The sequence below is a fragment of the Siphateles boraxobius genome, unplaced genomic scaffold (assembly GCF_051911475.1).
Source record: "Siphateles boraxobius isolate OS27281-9 unplaced genomic scaffold, OSU_SipBor_1 8, whole genome shotgun sequence".
Classification (NCBI taxonomy): Eukaryota; Metazoa; Chordata; class Actinopteri; order Cypriniformes; family Leuciscidae; genus Siphateles; species Siphateles boraxobius.
Window position 1 is genome coordinate 38,819,411 of NW_027509208.1, and position 18,537 is coordinate 38,837,947.

General features: G+C 40.0%; 1 protein-coding gene across 2 annotated transcripts in view; it reads right to left on the reverse strand.

Moving 5' to 3' along the window:
* dnmt3aa (DNA (cytosine-5-)-methyltransferase 3 alpha a) overlaps window positions 1-17,002 on the reverse strand; it is a 62,696-nt gene extending 45,694 nt beyond the window's left edge. The window contains exons 1-3 of one of the 2 annotated variants that reach the window (XM_077220648.1): window positions 16,796-17,002; window positions 14,460-14,638; window positions 7,754-7,861 (exon numbers count right to left, since the gene is read on the reverse strand). In XM_077220648.1, coding sequence (XP_077076763.1) covers window positions 7,754-7,861; window positions 14,460-14,570 — 219 coding nt within the window. In that variant the 5' untranslated portion in view covers window positions 14,571-14,638; window positions 16,796-17,002. The remainder of the gene's footprint in view (window positions 1-7,753; window positions 7,862-14,459; window positions 14,639-16,795) is intronic. The other variant, XM_077220647.1, reaches the window with a different exon arrangement.
* Window positions 17,003-18,537: the final 1,535 nt, after the last annotated feature.

The window sequence follows — 18,537 nt, forward strand, 5'->3', positions numbered from 1 at the left end:
AACAAACGAACAGCTGTTCTGATTTTCTCCACAGGGCAGCTCTGTGGACATAAGCATCTAAAGCCCGAACAGGGCAGAGCAGATTAAGTTTTTCCTGATCAGATGATGTAAAAGGAGGAGGACAGAAGGCCTGCAGAACTATAGGTCTGGCCACATTGGTAGGAACCTTAGGGACATAACCTGGCCTGGGGTGGAGAAAAGCCTTCACCATCCCAGGTGAAAACTCCAAACACTAAGGAGCAACCGAGAGAGCCTGAACATCTCCGATTCTCTTAAGAGAAGAAATGGCAAGGAGAAAAATAGTCTTCAAAGTAATAAACTTATCAGCAACTTCTTCAATAGGATCAAAGGGAGCTAGGGAAAGACCTTCTAGGGCGATAGCTAAGTCCCATGCTGGCACCCTCGTGCGGACTACAGGCCTCAGCCTCAAAGTACCACGAAGAAAGCGAGTTATAAATGGGTGTCTCCCCAGAGAGACTCCACTGAAAGGGACATGGTAAGCAGCCAGTGCCGCCACATACACCTTTAGTGTGGAGGGGGATAGCCCTGAGGAGAAACGCTCCTGCAGGAACTCCAGCACTGCACCCACTGGGCAGTTAACTGGGTCCAACAGGTGTTCTCCACACCAAGAAGTGAAGAGCCTCCACTTCAAGGCATATAACCTCCTCGTGGAAGGAGCTCTGGAATGAAGGATGGTCTCAACAACCTCTGTTGAGAGACCAGCCCCTACGAGCTGGGCCCCCTCAGAGGCCAAGCCCATAGCTTCCACAACTCTGGGCGGGGGTGAAGTATCAACCCGCTCGCCTGAGAGAGAAGGTCCCTCCTGATCGGAATCTCCAGAGGAGAGCCGTCTAGAAGAGACACTAGGTCCGTGAACCATACTCGGGCCGGCCAAAACGGGGCTACCAATAATAGACTGCCCCGTCCCGGCGAACCCTCTCCAGAACTCCTGGGAGCAGAGCAATCGGGGGAAAGGCGTACAGGCGTGATCTCGGCCACGCCTGCACCATAGCGTCCAACCCCAGCGGGGCTGGATGACTGAGAGAAAACCACAGTGGACAGTGTGATGCCTCCCTGGACGCAAAAAGGTCTACCTCGGCACGACCATACTGCATCCAAAGGAGCTCCACCACCTCGGGGTGGAGTCTCCATTCCCCGGGCCTCGGCCCCTGCCTCGACAGGATGTCCGCTCCCTGATTTAAAGACCCCGGGAGATAAATCGCCCTCAATGAGAGAAGCTTCCCCTGGGACCATAGAAGGATCCGGCGAGCCAGATTGTATAACGGGCGAGAGCGCAGACCCCCCTGATGGTTTATGTAAGAGACCACCGATGTGTTGTTGGACCGGACAAGAACATGATGACCTCTCAGGTCTGGCAGGAAGTGCTTCAGAGCCTGAAACATTGCCAACATCTCTAGACGATTTATATGCCAAAATCGATGATGGTCCTGCCACAGACCCTGGGCTGGGCGACCACTCATGATCGCCCCCCAGCCTGTGAGGGAAGCATCAGTCACCCAACACAGGTCCCTGGGACAGAAACCAAGGATCCCTCCACATGACCAGAGCACGGAGACAACTCCGTGTAACTTTGATCACGCGGAGGGGGTTTCCCCTCGGGGAGAACCCCTTGGTCCTGAGCCACCACTGTAATGGTCTCATGTTCAGCAGGCCGCAGGGTATAACCCTGGACGCTGCTGCCATCAGACCCAGCAGTCTCTGGAACTGCTTTAAAGTGAGCAACTGGCCTAGCTTTACTCTTTTTACAGCTGAGAGAATCGAAGCGATGCGGGCAGGCGACAGGGGAGCCCGCATTGCCACAGAATCCCATAGTACCACCAGAAAAGATGTTATCTGTGATGGAGATATGTGTGCGAGGACGACATCTCGATGCCGAGCCGCTTGCTGCTGCGATTGAGCGCTAGGCCAAACGGAAGAACACGATATTGGTACGCTTCGCCCCCGAAAGCGAACCTCAGGAACTTCCTGTGTTGCGGAAAGATGGAGATGTGGAAGTATGCGTCCTTCAGATCTATCGTGACAAACCAGTCCTCGGACCTGATTTGTGACATGATTTGCTTTAGCGTAAGCATCTTGAATTTGAGCTTGGCTACAGCACGATTTAATAGGCGCAGATCTAAAATTGGACGCAACCCCCCATCCTTCTTTGGAACGATGAAATATCGGCTGTAATAACCTGACTCCTCGCTGGGAGGAGGAACCCGTTCTATAGCCTCCTTTTGAAGGAGCGTTTTCACCTCTTGTTCCATTACCAGAGCCTGCTCGGGGCCCACCACGGTGGGCAGGACCCCGTTGAATCGAGGAGGAGATCTGAACTGAATGGCATAACCCCTTTCTATCGAATGCAGAACTCACTGAGATATTTTTGGAAGACTTTTCCACTCTGCCAGAAAATCTACTAAGGGTACCAGCCTCTCGAGGCTGGCCTCTGGAATATTTTGAGCAACAGACACAGCGCCCTGTAACGCTCACCAGCAGGGGACAACTGGTCTGACTGCTCTAAACCCCTCCTCAGAGGGGGCGAGCGTCCCTCGGGAAAGCGCTCGCTGGGCCCGTCTGCGCCCCGACACGAAGGCGGGGTTGGCAGAAGGGACCTCTCAGGGCACCGTGAGAGAAAGGGCACCGTCTGAAGCGGTCAACACCTCCCTCTCACGGTGGGGACCACCCTCAGCATCCTGACACCAGTGGCGTCAGGACTTCTTAGACGAAGCCTTCCTAGCCATAATGACTGTCCTCAGATCAGTCTTACCACTAGAAGGCTTCGCCTGAGACTGTCGCGTCTGTTCCCACTGTTTAGAAGGGGGGCCACGAGACGTGACACTCTGCCTTTGTTGCGCCCTATGTGAGGAGCTAGTCGACGGCTTGGTCTGCCCTCGCCCAGCAGACCCTGGGACATGAACTTTAAGTGGGAGGAATTTTTGAAAAGCTGCAGCTTGTTTCTTTTCTTCCTGAAATGTATCTATGACCGTGTTTACCGCGTCACCGAAAAAACCAGATGGCCAAAAGAAAAGCTTTCTCTTTATCCTTCATATCAGACAGATTAAGCCACAAGTGTCTCTCTGCGGCCACCAGGGCTGCCATAGAACGGCCCATTATTTTAGCCGATTCCCTGGTGGCACGCAGAGATAAATCTCGCAGTTCTCGAACCACGTCAGTGCTGACCTCCTCACTCTCACTCATATCTTTTAAAAGATCGGCTTGGTATGCCTGCAATATTGACATCGTGTGCAGACACGCCGAAGCCTGACCAGCCGCCGAATAAGCCTTACCCACCAGAGCCGAAGTATTTCTGAGAGGCTTGGTGGGTAAAGCTGGTGCCTTAAGAGACAAGGAAGACTCAGCAGAAAGATGGCTATCTAGAGTCTACTCCGCCTTGGGCATCGCCCCATAACCATATAACTTAGCCCCCGCTTATTAGAATATGAGGAAGTCTGGGGGCTAAACACACGATAAGAGGCGGGTCTCTTCCACGACCTCGACACCTCGGTGTGGAGATCGGGAAGAAACGGAAGGCACCGCCGTGGAGGCTAAACGCGGGAAGGCAAAAAACGTTCGTCAAGCTTGCTTTTAGAAACATATTCCTGCCTAACAGCTGGCCACTCAATGCTTAGTTTTGACACAGCACGAGTGAGCACCTCCATAAGCTCCTCGTGTTCAGGGGAATGAGGTGACGAGTCCTCAACATCCCCTGTCTCAATACTGACAACATCCAGCTCCTCAGAACTGGATAGCTGCAGTATTGGTGCCTCAGCCTGGGGGGAAGAAACCGCAATGCGTGCTTCAACACCCGGAACTGAGGCACTGGAACTGCCAGGTAAAGGCTGAGATAAGGCAGAGCCTGTCTCAAACCCCGCTGACAGATCCATTTGCGATCCCCACGACAGGCGCCGCCGCTCTGCCTCGACAGAAGCGGGACCCGAGCCGTGGGGAGCGCGAACCGAACCACTCTCCTCGAAGAGTGATCGGCGGGAGCGGAGCGTTCTTAATGGAAAACGCTCGCAATGCTCACAATCAGCCCCCTCGATAGCTGATTCGGCATGCTGCACTCCCAAACAAACAACACACAGATCGTGGGTATCCCCACCCGTGAGAAAACGAGTACAGGGGGGAACACACTTTCTGTATTGCTGCTCGCTCGTCATACTGATATATGTGAATATATATATATAGTTTTTTAAGTGAAAAACTCCTGCCTAGCAATCACTAAGAACAGACAAAAACACAGGGACAGATTCACACACAGAGCGCTTGCTGAAGACAACAGAAGCTGTCGCCATTGTGTTCAGGGGTGTGCTTTATAGTTTCCTGGTCGATGACGTCACTCGTGACGTTCCGTCTCGCCATTGGGCTGATTCCATACGTGCTTCATGACGCACAACGCAAGAGGCGTTCCCGCAGCGTTTCAAGCAGCTCGACGTTCCTGAAAGGAAACTCTGATCTACTGGCCCTGGGGGCCAGTGGGGATTTTTTTTTATGTTGAGCCCTGCCTCTTCTGCTCACCAAGGCTGCATTTATTTGCATATATCAAAAATATTGGAAAAACAGGAAAATTGTGAAACATTATTACAAATTAAAATAGCCATTTTCTATTTGAATATATTCTCAAATGTAATTTATTCCTGTGATCAAAGCTGATTTTTCAGCATCATTACTGTCTACAGTCTTCAGTGTCACATGATCCTTCAGAAATCATTCAAATATGATGATCTGATGTTTAAGAAACAACTCAAGATCTGACAGCAAACTGTAAGTAAGGAATTTCGTAATGTAAATTAGAGCGCTAGTCTCTGGAAAACTACGGTGGCCGAGAGGTGCAAAACAAATCACAATTATAAGAACAAAATAACAATTCAGAAAACACAACGACAATTCAGAAAGCAAAATAACAATTCAGAAAACACAATAACAATTCAGAAAACACAATAACAATTCTGAAAACACAACGACATTTCAAAGAAAACGGAAAAGGTAGGTACATTTTGAGAATGGCAAACTTGTCGCTGATTGGACGAGACAGCTGTCAATCAAGCTTTACAGGAAGTAAGAAATTTGTGATCAACTTTGTTTTGCTAAATGCGAAAATGGAACACATTAACCATTACTTTGAAGAAGGACATTCATGTGCCGTGATTGTGGACATGCTGGCGACATACCCCGATATTAAAACTATTTACAAGATTACTAAAAAATATTTACATGCGCTTCGTGAGGCGCACACACGCGCAAGGTCTCTCGCTCTCTGTCTCTCTACCTCTCTGCCGTGTGCTACACGGTTTGGAGCTCGCAAGCTCTAGATTCTCTAGAGCTCCGAGTTTTTAACTAATTTGCGGGCATCAGGGAGCCGCTATCAATATGCGGGGAACTTCCGGGAGACTTGGGATGTCTGCATATCACTCCATGGGACCGAACTATCTTTGGCATGTTGATGGGTGCGATAAACTTAAGCCATTTGAGCACAAGCTCATTTTAATGTCGTGGTATGTCGCCAGCATGTCCACAATCACGGCATATGAATGTCCTTCTTCAAAGTAGTGATCGACCGATGTATCGGTTGACCGATATTTTTCCCGATATTTAAGCATTTTCCCATAATCGGGAATCAGTTTTGTAATATCGGATTTTCCGATAAACGGCGCCATCTTGAGGCCGTTTTGAGAATTCCGCCATTGCAGCCCGCGTCTGAGGAGATCAGTCAATAACAACTCTGTGCACAGGTAAAGTATATGTTCTACTTGCTTTGCTTTAATTATTCAACTTTATTTAACATAACAGACATGCATGCAGAAATGAGATTTGAGACATAAATGCCTGATATATTTTATTTATGCAGCTTGGTTCTAAAAAATTGAGACGAACTCATTGAGCCACGTAGCGTAATCCGTCATGTCCTTCCCCAATAAAGACGTAACTACATGAATTAAATAAAACAGACATGAATGAGTGCATGTTGAAAATAAAAGCGCTGAATTTAATTCTCTATCTGTTGTATTTGCTCACCATTAGTCTCGAAAAAAAAGTTTGTTCATATTGCTGAGCACTCACTGGGTTGATGATCAGGAATGCTCAAGCACGGCCACTGAATGAAACTTTTGACAAGATTATCTTGTTTTAACACCCTAGATTATATTATCATTTACTACATAGCAATTATTTCGCTAATACACATCTAAATATACCGCTTTGTGGAAATTCATTATTTATTATCTGCACGCGCGATCGCGGTTGAGTAACGTATAGCCTAATGTTATAGTTATGTGTAAATGCATAGATAAACAGCACTTTGTCATAAAGCATTTCATGATCTAAACCGACAAAAATATTAATAATAATTAATAACATATTAGTTGGAAAATGCAATGATGTATATGCTGTTTTGTTTGTTACTTTCCTGATGTTATAGGCTATTCCAGCTAATATTATGCAGTGAATTAATATTACCCAGTGAATTATTCCTCACTCTTAGTTTAAACCTATTAAACGGCACATAAACCTTCTAAAACTGTTTAAAATGAATTACATTTCTGCAAAGGTGATATGACTCCCCTGTCAATTATTTTTTCCATATGAAAACATTAGACTTTTAACATTTATTTTGCCTATTGTTAACATTGTTGCTGCTGATGCTTATAAATGATATGTATAATTTAGATATAAATTATATAATGTAATAATATAAATGTTTTTATTGTAATTTGATTAGTTTACCATTTCTGAAAACAAATAAACATATCCAAATATGTTAGAATAGTTTTTGTGCTTTATTTTTTACCTCATCAAAGCTTTTATTTTTAAACAAAGACACTTAGTAACAGTGCACTTTATTTTTTGGACTCAGACCCCTCTATTTATTTGTGTATAAATATAAAGGTTTTTTTTTGTATGCAAGGAGGGAGTGATTGTTATAAATAAAATGGTTTTACTCCGTTCATTTGTGTTGTAATAATTGTGCCAAAAACAGAAGTATAACAGTAAATAAATATCGGTTCTGCATATCGGTTATCGGGCACATACACATGCAAATAATCTGTATCGGTATCGGTTATAAAAAATCAATATCGGTCGATCACTACTTCAAAGTAACGTTTAAATTTCTTACTTCCTGTAAAGCTTGATTGACAGGTGTCTCGTCCAATCAGCGACAAGTTTGCCATTCTCAAAATGTACCTACCTTTTCCGTTTTCTATGAAATGTCGTTGTGTTTTCTGAATTGTTATTGTGTTTTCTGAATTGTTATTGTGTTTTCTGAAATGTCGTTGTGTTTTCTGAATTGTTATTGTGTTTTCTGAATTGTTATTGTGTTTTCTGAAATGTCGTTGTGTTTTCTGAATTGTTATTTTGTTTTTATAATTGTTATTTTGTTTTTATAATTGTGATTTGTTTTGCACCTCTCGGCCACCGTAGAAAACAGCTCTGTAAAGACTCTTCAAAATTTCTCCAACGAGAAAATAACATGTCGGTTTGGAATGACACGAGGGCGAGTAAATAATGACAGAATTGTAATTTTTGGGTGAACTGTCCCTTTAAATCAACACACCAAGCGCACAGAGCTGAAGCTGGAATCTCATGCTGTATTTGATCAGCTGCTCGTTTTTCAATCATGGCTCACGTTCAAATCAGCTCACTGAGTTACTGCCATTCAGAAGACCAGGCGATGAACATGCAGTCTATCCACAGAACACACGGCGTGTTAATGTTGAGTGCCATAGTTGTGCGTATGCGCACATGTACTCACTTCTAGTGTTTTGCGTTTTCGAGCGGGTCGTCCGACTCTTCGTGTTGGTGTGTCCGTCACTCTGTCTTCATGCGTGACCTCACACACTTCCTGTTCTGCCTCTGGACTCTAAAACAAACAAACACACAAACACGTCAGCACTACAACAAACACACGCATGCAAACACACACTCTTTCTTTCCTCTTTCGTCAGTAACACTGGCTCAAAAATTGCTTTATACTTTGAGAAGATATTCTCTCTCAAATTCTCTATAAAATAGATTTTCACACAAATATTGAGTATCAGCAACAATGACGATTGCTTTAGCAAACACCAGTTAACTAAATAATAAGTCAATAAAATTAAATAGAATTAAATGTCATTATTATTTTATTTATTATTTTAATATAATTTAAAATAAGTTGCTATTTCCTAATAACAATTTATACAATTAGATAAAATAATATTATGAAAAAATATATATTTTATAAAACAAAATAATATTATTTTATGAATAAAATATAATACAATTAATTAAAATCTAAAAAAATTAAACAACATAAAAAAGTAATATTAAGGTTTGATTAATATTATAGGACTTAATATAAATATTTTCAGATTCACACACACACACACACACACACACACTCACACACGCACGCGCACACACGCACGCGCACACACACACACGCACACACACACAAGCACACGCACACGCGCACACACATGATCAGTCCGGACTCTCTCAGTGGGGATCCAGTCAGATGAGAGAGAGAGAGAGACAGTGGTTAATAAGGTGAAAACTGCCTAGCAACTGTCTCCAGGAGGTCATGATGCTGCTCTCCTGAACAAAACCATGAGGTCATTTCCCTGGCAACATCCCGGCAACGATGTGCCCATTAATGTTATTTAAACACTAGTCCTATCACATACAACCATGAAACCACAACACAGACTGTGCAGATATAATTCATGAACTCTACTGTCTCTCTCATAAATAGTTCTGTCGTAACCATTGAAACAACATGAAGTTTGATCAGTCCCCAAAGGTCAAGGGTCACCAGGGGAGTGTTTCTACAAATGAGTGAATGGATGTTAATAGTCATGAAACATTAACCTCAAGTCCTTCAAAGATATGAAAACCCCAAACCATCCCCAAGCATGTTGCTTCATATTAGACCAATCAAAGACTTCAGCCTCAATCTAAAGGGAATAACTGTTTTCATGTCTGAAATAATCTCTCTTGTACTTATAATGTTACGTTTTTTTTTTACAGACAAGACAGATAGATGATAGATAGATAGATAGATAGATACATAGATAGATAGATAGATAGATAGATAGATAGATAGATAGATAGATAGATAGATAGATAGATAGATAGATAGATAGATAGATAGATAGACAGATACCAATATAAACAGATAGATAGATAGACAGAAAATAGATATAGATCTATATAAACAGATGGATGGATGGATGAATGGATGGATAGATGGATAAACAGATGGATGGATGATAAACAGATGGATGGATGAATGAATAGATAGCAATATAAACAGATGGATGGATGATAAACAGATGAATGGATGGATAGATGGATAAACAGATGGATGGATGGATAGATGGATAAACAGATGGATGGATGATAAACAGATGGATGATGGATAGATAGATAGATAGATAGACAGATAGATAGATAGATGATAGATAGATAAGCGGATGGATGGATGGATGAATAGATAGACAAACAGATGGATAGATGGATAAACAGATGGATGGATGGATGGATATAGATATACAGAGGGATGAATGGATAGATAAACAGATGGATGGATAGATGGATAGATAAACAGATGGATAGATGGATAGATAAACAGATGGATGGATGGATAGATAAACAGATGGATGGATGGATGGATAGCAATATAAAAAATATGGATGGATGGATGGATATATATATACAGAGGGATGAATGGATGGATAGATAGATAAACAGATGGATAGATAGATAAACAGATGAATGGATGGATAGATAAACAGATGGATGGATGGATGGATAGATAAACAGATGCATGGATGGATAGATAAACAGATGGATGGAGGGATAGATAAACAGATGGATGGATGGATGGATAGATAAACAAATGGATGGATGGATGATGGATAGATAAACAGATGGATGGATGGATGGATAGATAAACAGATGGATGGATGGATGGATAGATAAACAGATGGATAGATGGATAGATAAACAGATGGATAGATAAACAGATGGATGGATGGATAGATAAACAGATGGATAGATAAACAGATGGATGGATGGATAGATAAACAGATGGATGGATGGATAAACAGATGGATGGATAAACAGATGGATGGATGGATGGATGGATAAACAGATGGATGGATAAATAGATAAACAGATGGATGAATGATAGATTGATAAACAGATGGATGGATAGATAGATAGATAAACAGATGGATGGATAGATAAACGGATGGATAGATAGATAAACGGATGGATGGCATTATAAACACATGGATAATAGATAGATTGAACACTAATATAATGAGATGATGTTATAAGTAATATGATATACTTCATCTTTTGAGATTTCACATTGCATGATTTATTGCAGTCCTTCGGTCCTTTATAATCGTATAAAACAAAATGTGGTATTAATTGTACTAATAGAATATTAAGTTATAATTGTTGCTAATGCTACAGTATAAACCACATGACTCAGTTTTTAACAGTATAGTAGAATATTACATCAGAACATCAGAGCACAGGAGACATTTTGTGTCTGGTTTTGTCATCTCCAGATTATTTCGGTCATCAGCGGGTTATTTTGGGCCACTGCTGTTGCCAAGCAACGAGACTGGGCCGAGAACAGGAGGAAGTTCCCCGGTGGAGCGAGTCTGTTGGGTCCTGCACCTCTCTCTCTCTCTCTCTCTCCGCATCTCTAGCTTGAGTATTACAGACTGACACACATATAAACTGAAATGACTGAAGAAAATACACCTGCACACTATCCTACTATCCTATATAAAAGTTCCAAAAGAGGGTTTTCAAAGCGATGCCACTGAAGAACCATTCGAGGCTCCCCAAAGAACCTCACAGGGGACAGTTCTTTCTTAAAAGAACGCTTTTTTCCTAAATGCAAAGAACATTTTTCCACTATAAAGAACCTTTTGTGCAATGGAAAAGTTCCATAGATGTTAAAGGTTCTTCCTGGAACTATAGATGCCAATTTAGAACCTTTATTTTTAAGAATGTACATATGGCAAAATCAATTAAAAACTATATATAATATTTATACAGTTATAATAAAAAGCATCATCATTAAAATAATTCCACAGTGTTCAATGAATTTTTCCACGTATCCAAATCCTGATGTTTCCTTTTCAAATTCTCATTTAAACAGTTTGTGATTATTACCATTCACAGTAACACCAAGAAAATGTATAACAACCAATAGGAGTTCATACTGAGGCTAACACTTTAGTTTAGGGTCCAATTCCCACTACTAACTAGTTGCTTATTATCATGCATATTACTAGGATATTGGCTGTTTATTAGTACTTCTAAAGCACATATTAATGCCTTATTCTGCATGACAATATTCTACAAACCCTTAATCCACCCAATACCTAAACTTAACAACTACCTTACTAACTATTAATATGCAGTAATTAGGAGTTTATTGAGGCAAAAGTCGTAATTAAATTAGTTACCAGTGATAATTGAACCCTAAACTAAAGTGTGACCAAATAAAGCATACTGAGGACATAAAGTGAATATTTGTGTGCTCCTATATACAAACACAAGCTTTAAAACAGGTCGATTTTCTCTGCCAAAGCAAACACTATCTGATCGCTGCCATAAATACTATATCAGCCAATAAATACCTTCAGCCGGGTTCACAGAGGACATCTGAATGAGGCAATGAGCTCAGCAATAACATACACCACAACACACACACACACACCCACCCCCATGGTCTCAAACACAACTTTTGCTCTGTTCAAGATTGACTACTAAAGCTCTAGTAACTGATTCACCTGTTCAACAGACCAAAGTTAATGAAAACAAATGAAAACAGAACAGAAAGTTCACCCTGTAAAAAAAAAAGCTTCGTTCAGTGAACATAAGGTGGTAATAGGTCAAAAGATCGTCAGTCTGTTCTGTCGCAAACTCACGTTCGTCCAAATTTAGGTGTAAACTGACTCTCTTCCCACAAAAAACCTTCACCTTCAATGTGAAATGAAAGTCTAGCACACGCCTCACCTCACATGACTCCAAGCCACATAAATCAGTTAGGCAAGGCTTTCTGATCACTGTAAGGCCAGCATACATAAACTACCGTGACTCTTGTGCTGGTCCAACAGCTGAAAACAGATTTATAACAACTGAACGGCCATTAAACTGTAAGAGGAGCGGAGCAGGAAAATGAAGAGTTACTAGAGCGTTCCCACACACACACAGTCGTAACCTCAATGACACTGCAGTGCTTCTCTCCAGATTCCTGAGGTCAGTGGGACTGTTAAATCTCTGATGGGTCCCAGGTTAATGTTCATCAGTGATTTTAATGAGTTTCCCTAATCATTTATGTGGTTATTCCGTCTACTGATTCCAAAGATGGGCCATTTCAGTTCTTGACTAGCTCAAGGGTGAGATTTCATTAGTTTAGATCTGTTTTTTCTTTGGCTCTGGATGGGTATAAAAAAAAATGCTATAATAACTTCAAGTTAAAAGCAATAACATTACATTATTCCAACTAGAATTACATTATTTCCTTACATACTTACTATATAGTATGAAAGTAGGCGAGATTGTGTAGCTATTAGCGTCTTTTTAAGAAATCGTGATGCTCTGGAAAAAGCTATTCATCTAATTTACATAAAAGGGTTCGTTAGTTCACCCAAAAATGGAAATTCTGTCAACATTCTGTCAATTTTTTATGAAATCTGAGAGCTTTCTGCCCCTCCATTGACAGCTACGCAACTACCATTTTGTAGCTTTAAAAAGTTCAAGAGATCGTAAAACTAATCCATATAAATTGAGTGATTTAGTCCAAATTTTTTGAAGAGACACGATCACTTTATATGATGAAAAAAAGCTTTGAATTTAGGCTTTTGTTCACATATAAACATTCATCAACTCACACAACACTAAACGGAAGCTCAATCATGATCGCTTGACGTGCGAGAACCAATGAGCTTCTTTCTCATGTTACGCAGCACGTTTGAGCTTCAGCAAGTGGTTTGTTCTTGCGCGTCAAGCCAGTTCGGTTGAGCTTCTGTTAATGCTCGCTGATCAATGTTTAAAAGTAAATAAAAGCCAAAAATAAAAATATCTTCATTTGTGTTACGAAGATGAACGAAAGTCTTACGGGTTTGGAACGACATGAGGGAGAGTAATTAATGACATAATTTTCATTTTCTGGGTGAACTATCCCATTAACTACTTTCAAGCATCATTATTAACACCGCGTAACTCGTATGGAAGCTTGTTTCCTCCACAGAATAAAACATTTTAAAAGATAATTGCGACTTTTTATCTCACAATTGCGAGTTTACATCTAATTCAGAATTGTGAGATATAAACTCGCAATTCTGAGGAAAAAAAGTCAATATTCGTTTATATCTAGCAATTTTTACTTTATTTCTCTCAATTCTGACTTTATAACTCGCAATTGTGAGTTTATATCTAGATATAAACTCGCAATTGGGTGCTAATATCTCGCAATTCTGGCTATATTTCTCGCAATTCTGACTTTCTTCTCAGAATTGAGAGATATAAACTCGCAATTGTGAGAAATAAAGTAAATCGAAAAAAGAATTGTGAGATAAACTTGCAATTGTGAGTTATAAAGTCAAAAATGTGAGAAAAGTCAGAATTGCGAGAAATAGTCAAAATTGCAAAATATAAACTCGCAATTCTGACTTTTTCAAGCAGTTGCAGATTAATATCTCGCAATTCTGAATTGTCTCTGAATTGTGAGCTATAAACTCGCGATTGCAAGTTCTAAAGTCCAATTCTAAGGAAAACCAAAATTACTTTTTTTCTCAGAATTGAAATTCTGAATTGTGAAAAAGTGATTTTTGTTTTTTTTACAGTCTATGGTTATAACTGACAAACGTTTTGTTGATTGAAAAGGGAACGTCCTTGTTTTTTCGCTTCTAGACACGATTAGAGCAATGTGCATATCCTAACATTCTGGATGGAAGAGAGCTTTCATTTAACTTATTAATAGGCTATAAACTCATACAAGATATAGCCTAAGTAGCTAACCTTTACACAGAAATGAGAAAGCATTTTTGTGTTATCCGTTAGAAATAGAGACAATTATTTTCTCTGGCCAATAGCTCGTTCCTTTAAAACGTTTTTCAAGTGTCGTTTAGTTTATAGCCTATACTGAAACAGCATTTATGATGTCATTGTTACCATATGACACGACAAAAGTAGAACGATTCGTCATAATTAAGGAAGTCGGATTACCAAACCTGCGTAGTACAAGTGCGCGCTTCGTTGATTATAACCGGACAGTATATTTTATTTTTTTAGACCGGAGACTTGTGTTTTACTCGCAGCTTGGTTTGTCCTTCTCTCTTTATGCCCGTGTCTGGCGGCTTCAGCATGGTTCCCCCGCGCGCACACACACACACACACATTCACAAACAGATAAAACGAGTGACGAAATAAGAAGCCTATCTTACCGTTTTATTCGTCGCTGCGTCACAGTCTAGATCGAGAGGCATGATGATACAAAAACACACTACAGGCCTGATCGATGCATTTGAAATCAACGCAAATGAAATAAAAGACATTAAAATGCTGAGAGACTTTTGTGGCGATGAAACTGATCCACCTTCAGACCATCAAATCCTTCTTCTCCCTGCAAAACCAAACACAACAAAGACCGTGTTAATATCTGGAGTAAAAATGGATATTTATACATTAATAGTGTATGATTGTATGAAATATTTTTTTGGTCAGGTCTATAAAAGCGACACATCTTATAACAGGACAAGTGGAGAACCGTGTCTATAATGTTTCCCATGTTTTCACATCACGACAGTCAGTAAAAAAGACATAATTTGTGTCCACAAAAGACAAAAAGCAGCCAGTTTGTGGTTTAACGTGGAGAGTCAGTAACATGGCGGGTGTTTGAATCTCTGCCAGGCAAAACGCGTGTAACGCTCCTGGAAAAAAACGTTGGCGGCTCTCTCATTTATTTATAAAATCTCATTAACTTTCACATAATCTCATTCAAAAACCTCAGATTTATTAGGAGAGCAGTGAGATGAAGAGTTTTTACCGATGAACAGCGAAATGACTTTCCTGTCATCTTCTGAAATTTGGATTTGTTGAGAAATTGGGAAGAAACTCTCGAACACAAAACTGCCATAAAACTGTAAATGTACAGGTTTTTTTTACATTTAAATGTAAATGTACATGTAAATGTAAAATGGGATGTTTAAATTAGCCTAAACAGGATTCACTCTTCATCAGTAGGCTACACTCTTTTGACTGCTTAAACTTTTCTGATGTTGTGTCGAAGCCTTTCACAACAAGTGTTTTCAACAGACTCATATTCAGACTGGAAAATCTTTCAAATAAATATTATTAGGAACTAACATTAGGCTACTACATTATATAGTAATGCTTGACATATCATTAGTTGACAGAATTTAGTCCGTTTATATAAATACATCACTGTAAAAAAAAAACGCTGGGTTATTTCAACCCATGTTTTGGTCAAATGGACAAACCTTGGTTTATATTTTTTCATTCATTTTTTGTACTCAACGGTTGGTTTTGTCCATATTTCACATCCAGCATTTTTTAGAGTGATGTAACGCACGTACATGTTTCTTTTTGTAGCCTAATCATCTTTTTTGATAACTAGGCCTACATTGTGACCTTTGCTAGATTTGATTAATCAATGACATACAACTTAAGTATTTTTAACACACAATGAACCATTGGGAAAAGGAAATTCCGCCTCAACATAGATCTATCCGACACACAATAGGGCGTTTCTGATGTTAAACAATGAGTAAGTGGAACAAATTAAAGGCCTAAATGTGTTAAATCATGAATACACTAATACGTGTTCTTTGCCACAAACTTCAGGTTCAGCCTAGTTCATTCTTTGGACTAGGCTACACAAAAACTTGTAGGTTCTTCGGATCAGCATGTTGGTTTCATACTCCATATGAAAATTAATGAAATTGTTAGGCTATTGAGGAACTTTATGAGGTTCCCCTTTAGTGTACAATCTTTTTGGTTTTGAACTTTTGAGAAGATGACTGTGTGATCTAAACTGAGATCTGATTGATTCACAGTCCAGACGGCCAGTGAAACACATGACACCTGACACAGGTGTGGACAGGCCTTCATGAATAACCACAAAAAACTCAAGAACGCACATTTTATTACTGTCAATTAATGACACATAGAATCATGATAAGCTTTAATATACTAATAGGTCAGATAGGCTAGAGCTTTCAATCTATCTTCATATAGGCTTTAGGATTTTTAAAATAACCTATACAACAACGTCAAAAACCATTGAGTAAAACAATATTACTATATATAAGCTAATATTTGCACAAATATAATAATAACGAAAGAGGCCTCACATAATTAACATCTCAAGATTAACCAGAAACAGCTTAGTCTTCCTTTTTAAACTTAATTTCTCACATAAAAGGAACAGTTTAAGTTATGCTAAAGTCAAAGTTAATGATTAATAATGCATTAGATGCTGATGGCCATGTAACGTTATAACGCCGGTTGACAGACTTCTGCTCGCGTCATACACACATTGATTTCACTAAAGCGAAATGAACAGAATTAACATGTCAAATGAACTTAAACGTGCGAATAGAAGAAAAGCTATTTTTAAGCAGCAACTGCTGGATTTTAAAACGCACATCTGCGCAGATCCGAATTGACCATAATCACCACCACCACCTTCTTCATCGTCATCATCATCATCCTCATATGTCGGACAGAAGCTCGGTGTGTGTGTGTATGTGTGATTTACCCGTTTCGCCATGCATGCCCCGGGCCTGAACCCCCCGGTGGTCGCGAACTGCCCGTCTTCCCTCCGCGTCTCTCCCCGTCCTGACCCTCCCCGGCACCGGCCTTCTCCTCTCCGGTCTCCGACGCGTCTCGGGCTCTCAGACGCCGCAGAGGCCCGTCAGCGGGAAGGAGTTCGCTGGGTCCTAGAGACCGTTCGTTTGGTCTTAGTGACGTCACAGTCCTCACACACACTAAAGAGATCGATAAAACGCGAGATTTAAAGCATTATAAATTTGTTTAATCGTCTGACATAGCTTGGTTACACATGCCTGTGATATGGTTTGTTTTTCTTACAGTTTGGTTACTACGGCCTGGTTTCCCAGTAGGTGATATATTTAGCTCAAAATAAGGCTGTGAGGGGAACACGCATAGGGTCAATCAAGGTCCCTTATGCTGGTGATTACAGGGAATATCCCATGCCCACTATAATATTCCTGCAATACCAGAGGCTGAAGTTTCAGGACCGCAACTCATACAATGAAACAAATTAGGTTAAATATTTCAAGAGGTTCACCAACGGGTATGTTCGGGGTGCGGGTTGGTAGCCCATAGACAATGTATCACTTACATGTACAATTAAACAACTAAATAATTCACAACAAATAATAATATAAATACAGAATTGTAAGTGCTATAAAATAGTAAGTGCTATAAACTGCCAATAAATTAATTTCCAACAAATAATAATATAAATACAGAATTGTAAGTGCTATGCAATAGTAATAAAATGGTATAAACTGCCAAATACATTAAAAAAAGTAAGGGATTATTTGAAAAATTACAGTTACTTCTGATGTAATTGCATTAAATACTGTATTGACAATACAACAATTCCATTTAAAACAATAGTGGATTTAACATCAAATTTTAATGTTAAAAAGTATGTTTTTAATGTAACCTTCTCTCTCCCTTGGTCAGTTCAAAAATAATTTATGCAATTGTACATTGTTTATTTGAAAGAATCAAAAGTGCTGTTTCATGTCTATCCTTTTATTGTTCAACTGGTCGAGGTTGATTTAGAATCCAAGTCATAATGAGAAATCCAATACTTTTTAGAGAGAATAATTAGTGCAGTACTCTTCTAATTACACAGTTGAAGATGTACTAATTAGTAGCTTATCATTCATTTCTTTTTAGAGGAACTTAGCCAACACTGTGTGTGTAACGCGTGTGTGTGTATACATCTATATATATATATACCATATATATATAAAACAGTGATACATTACCATTTAAAAGTCTGCGTGTGTATATATATATATATATATATATATATATATATATATATATATATATATATATACACACATACATACCATGCAACGTTTTTGTTTTAAGGGACTTGTAATAATGTAACTGTAATACAGCATAAGAGACAGCCATAGACAGTGAGACTGGTGAGGGATCGTGTCCTTGAGTGAATCCATGCACTGTCTAACTCTGTTACCCACACAGATTTCCCCCAGAGTACGTCTGTTCAAGCTGCTCTCATTAACATTCACCCCACGTCATGCCCGGTCACGCTGGCAGTGCAGAGAACGTCCGATTACCCGTATCTCCCTCTCTCTCTCTCTGTCTGACTGTCACACAGGTACTCACAGCTCTCATCTCAAACCACACTTATATAGGACTAAAATTGCAGAAAAACTCAAACAGTGAAGCAAGTAGATTCTGGCATTCTGTGCAACTAATACTATACAGACA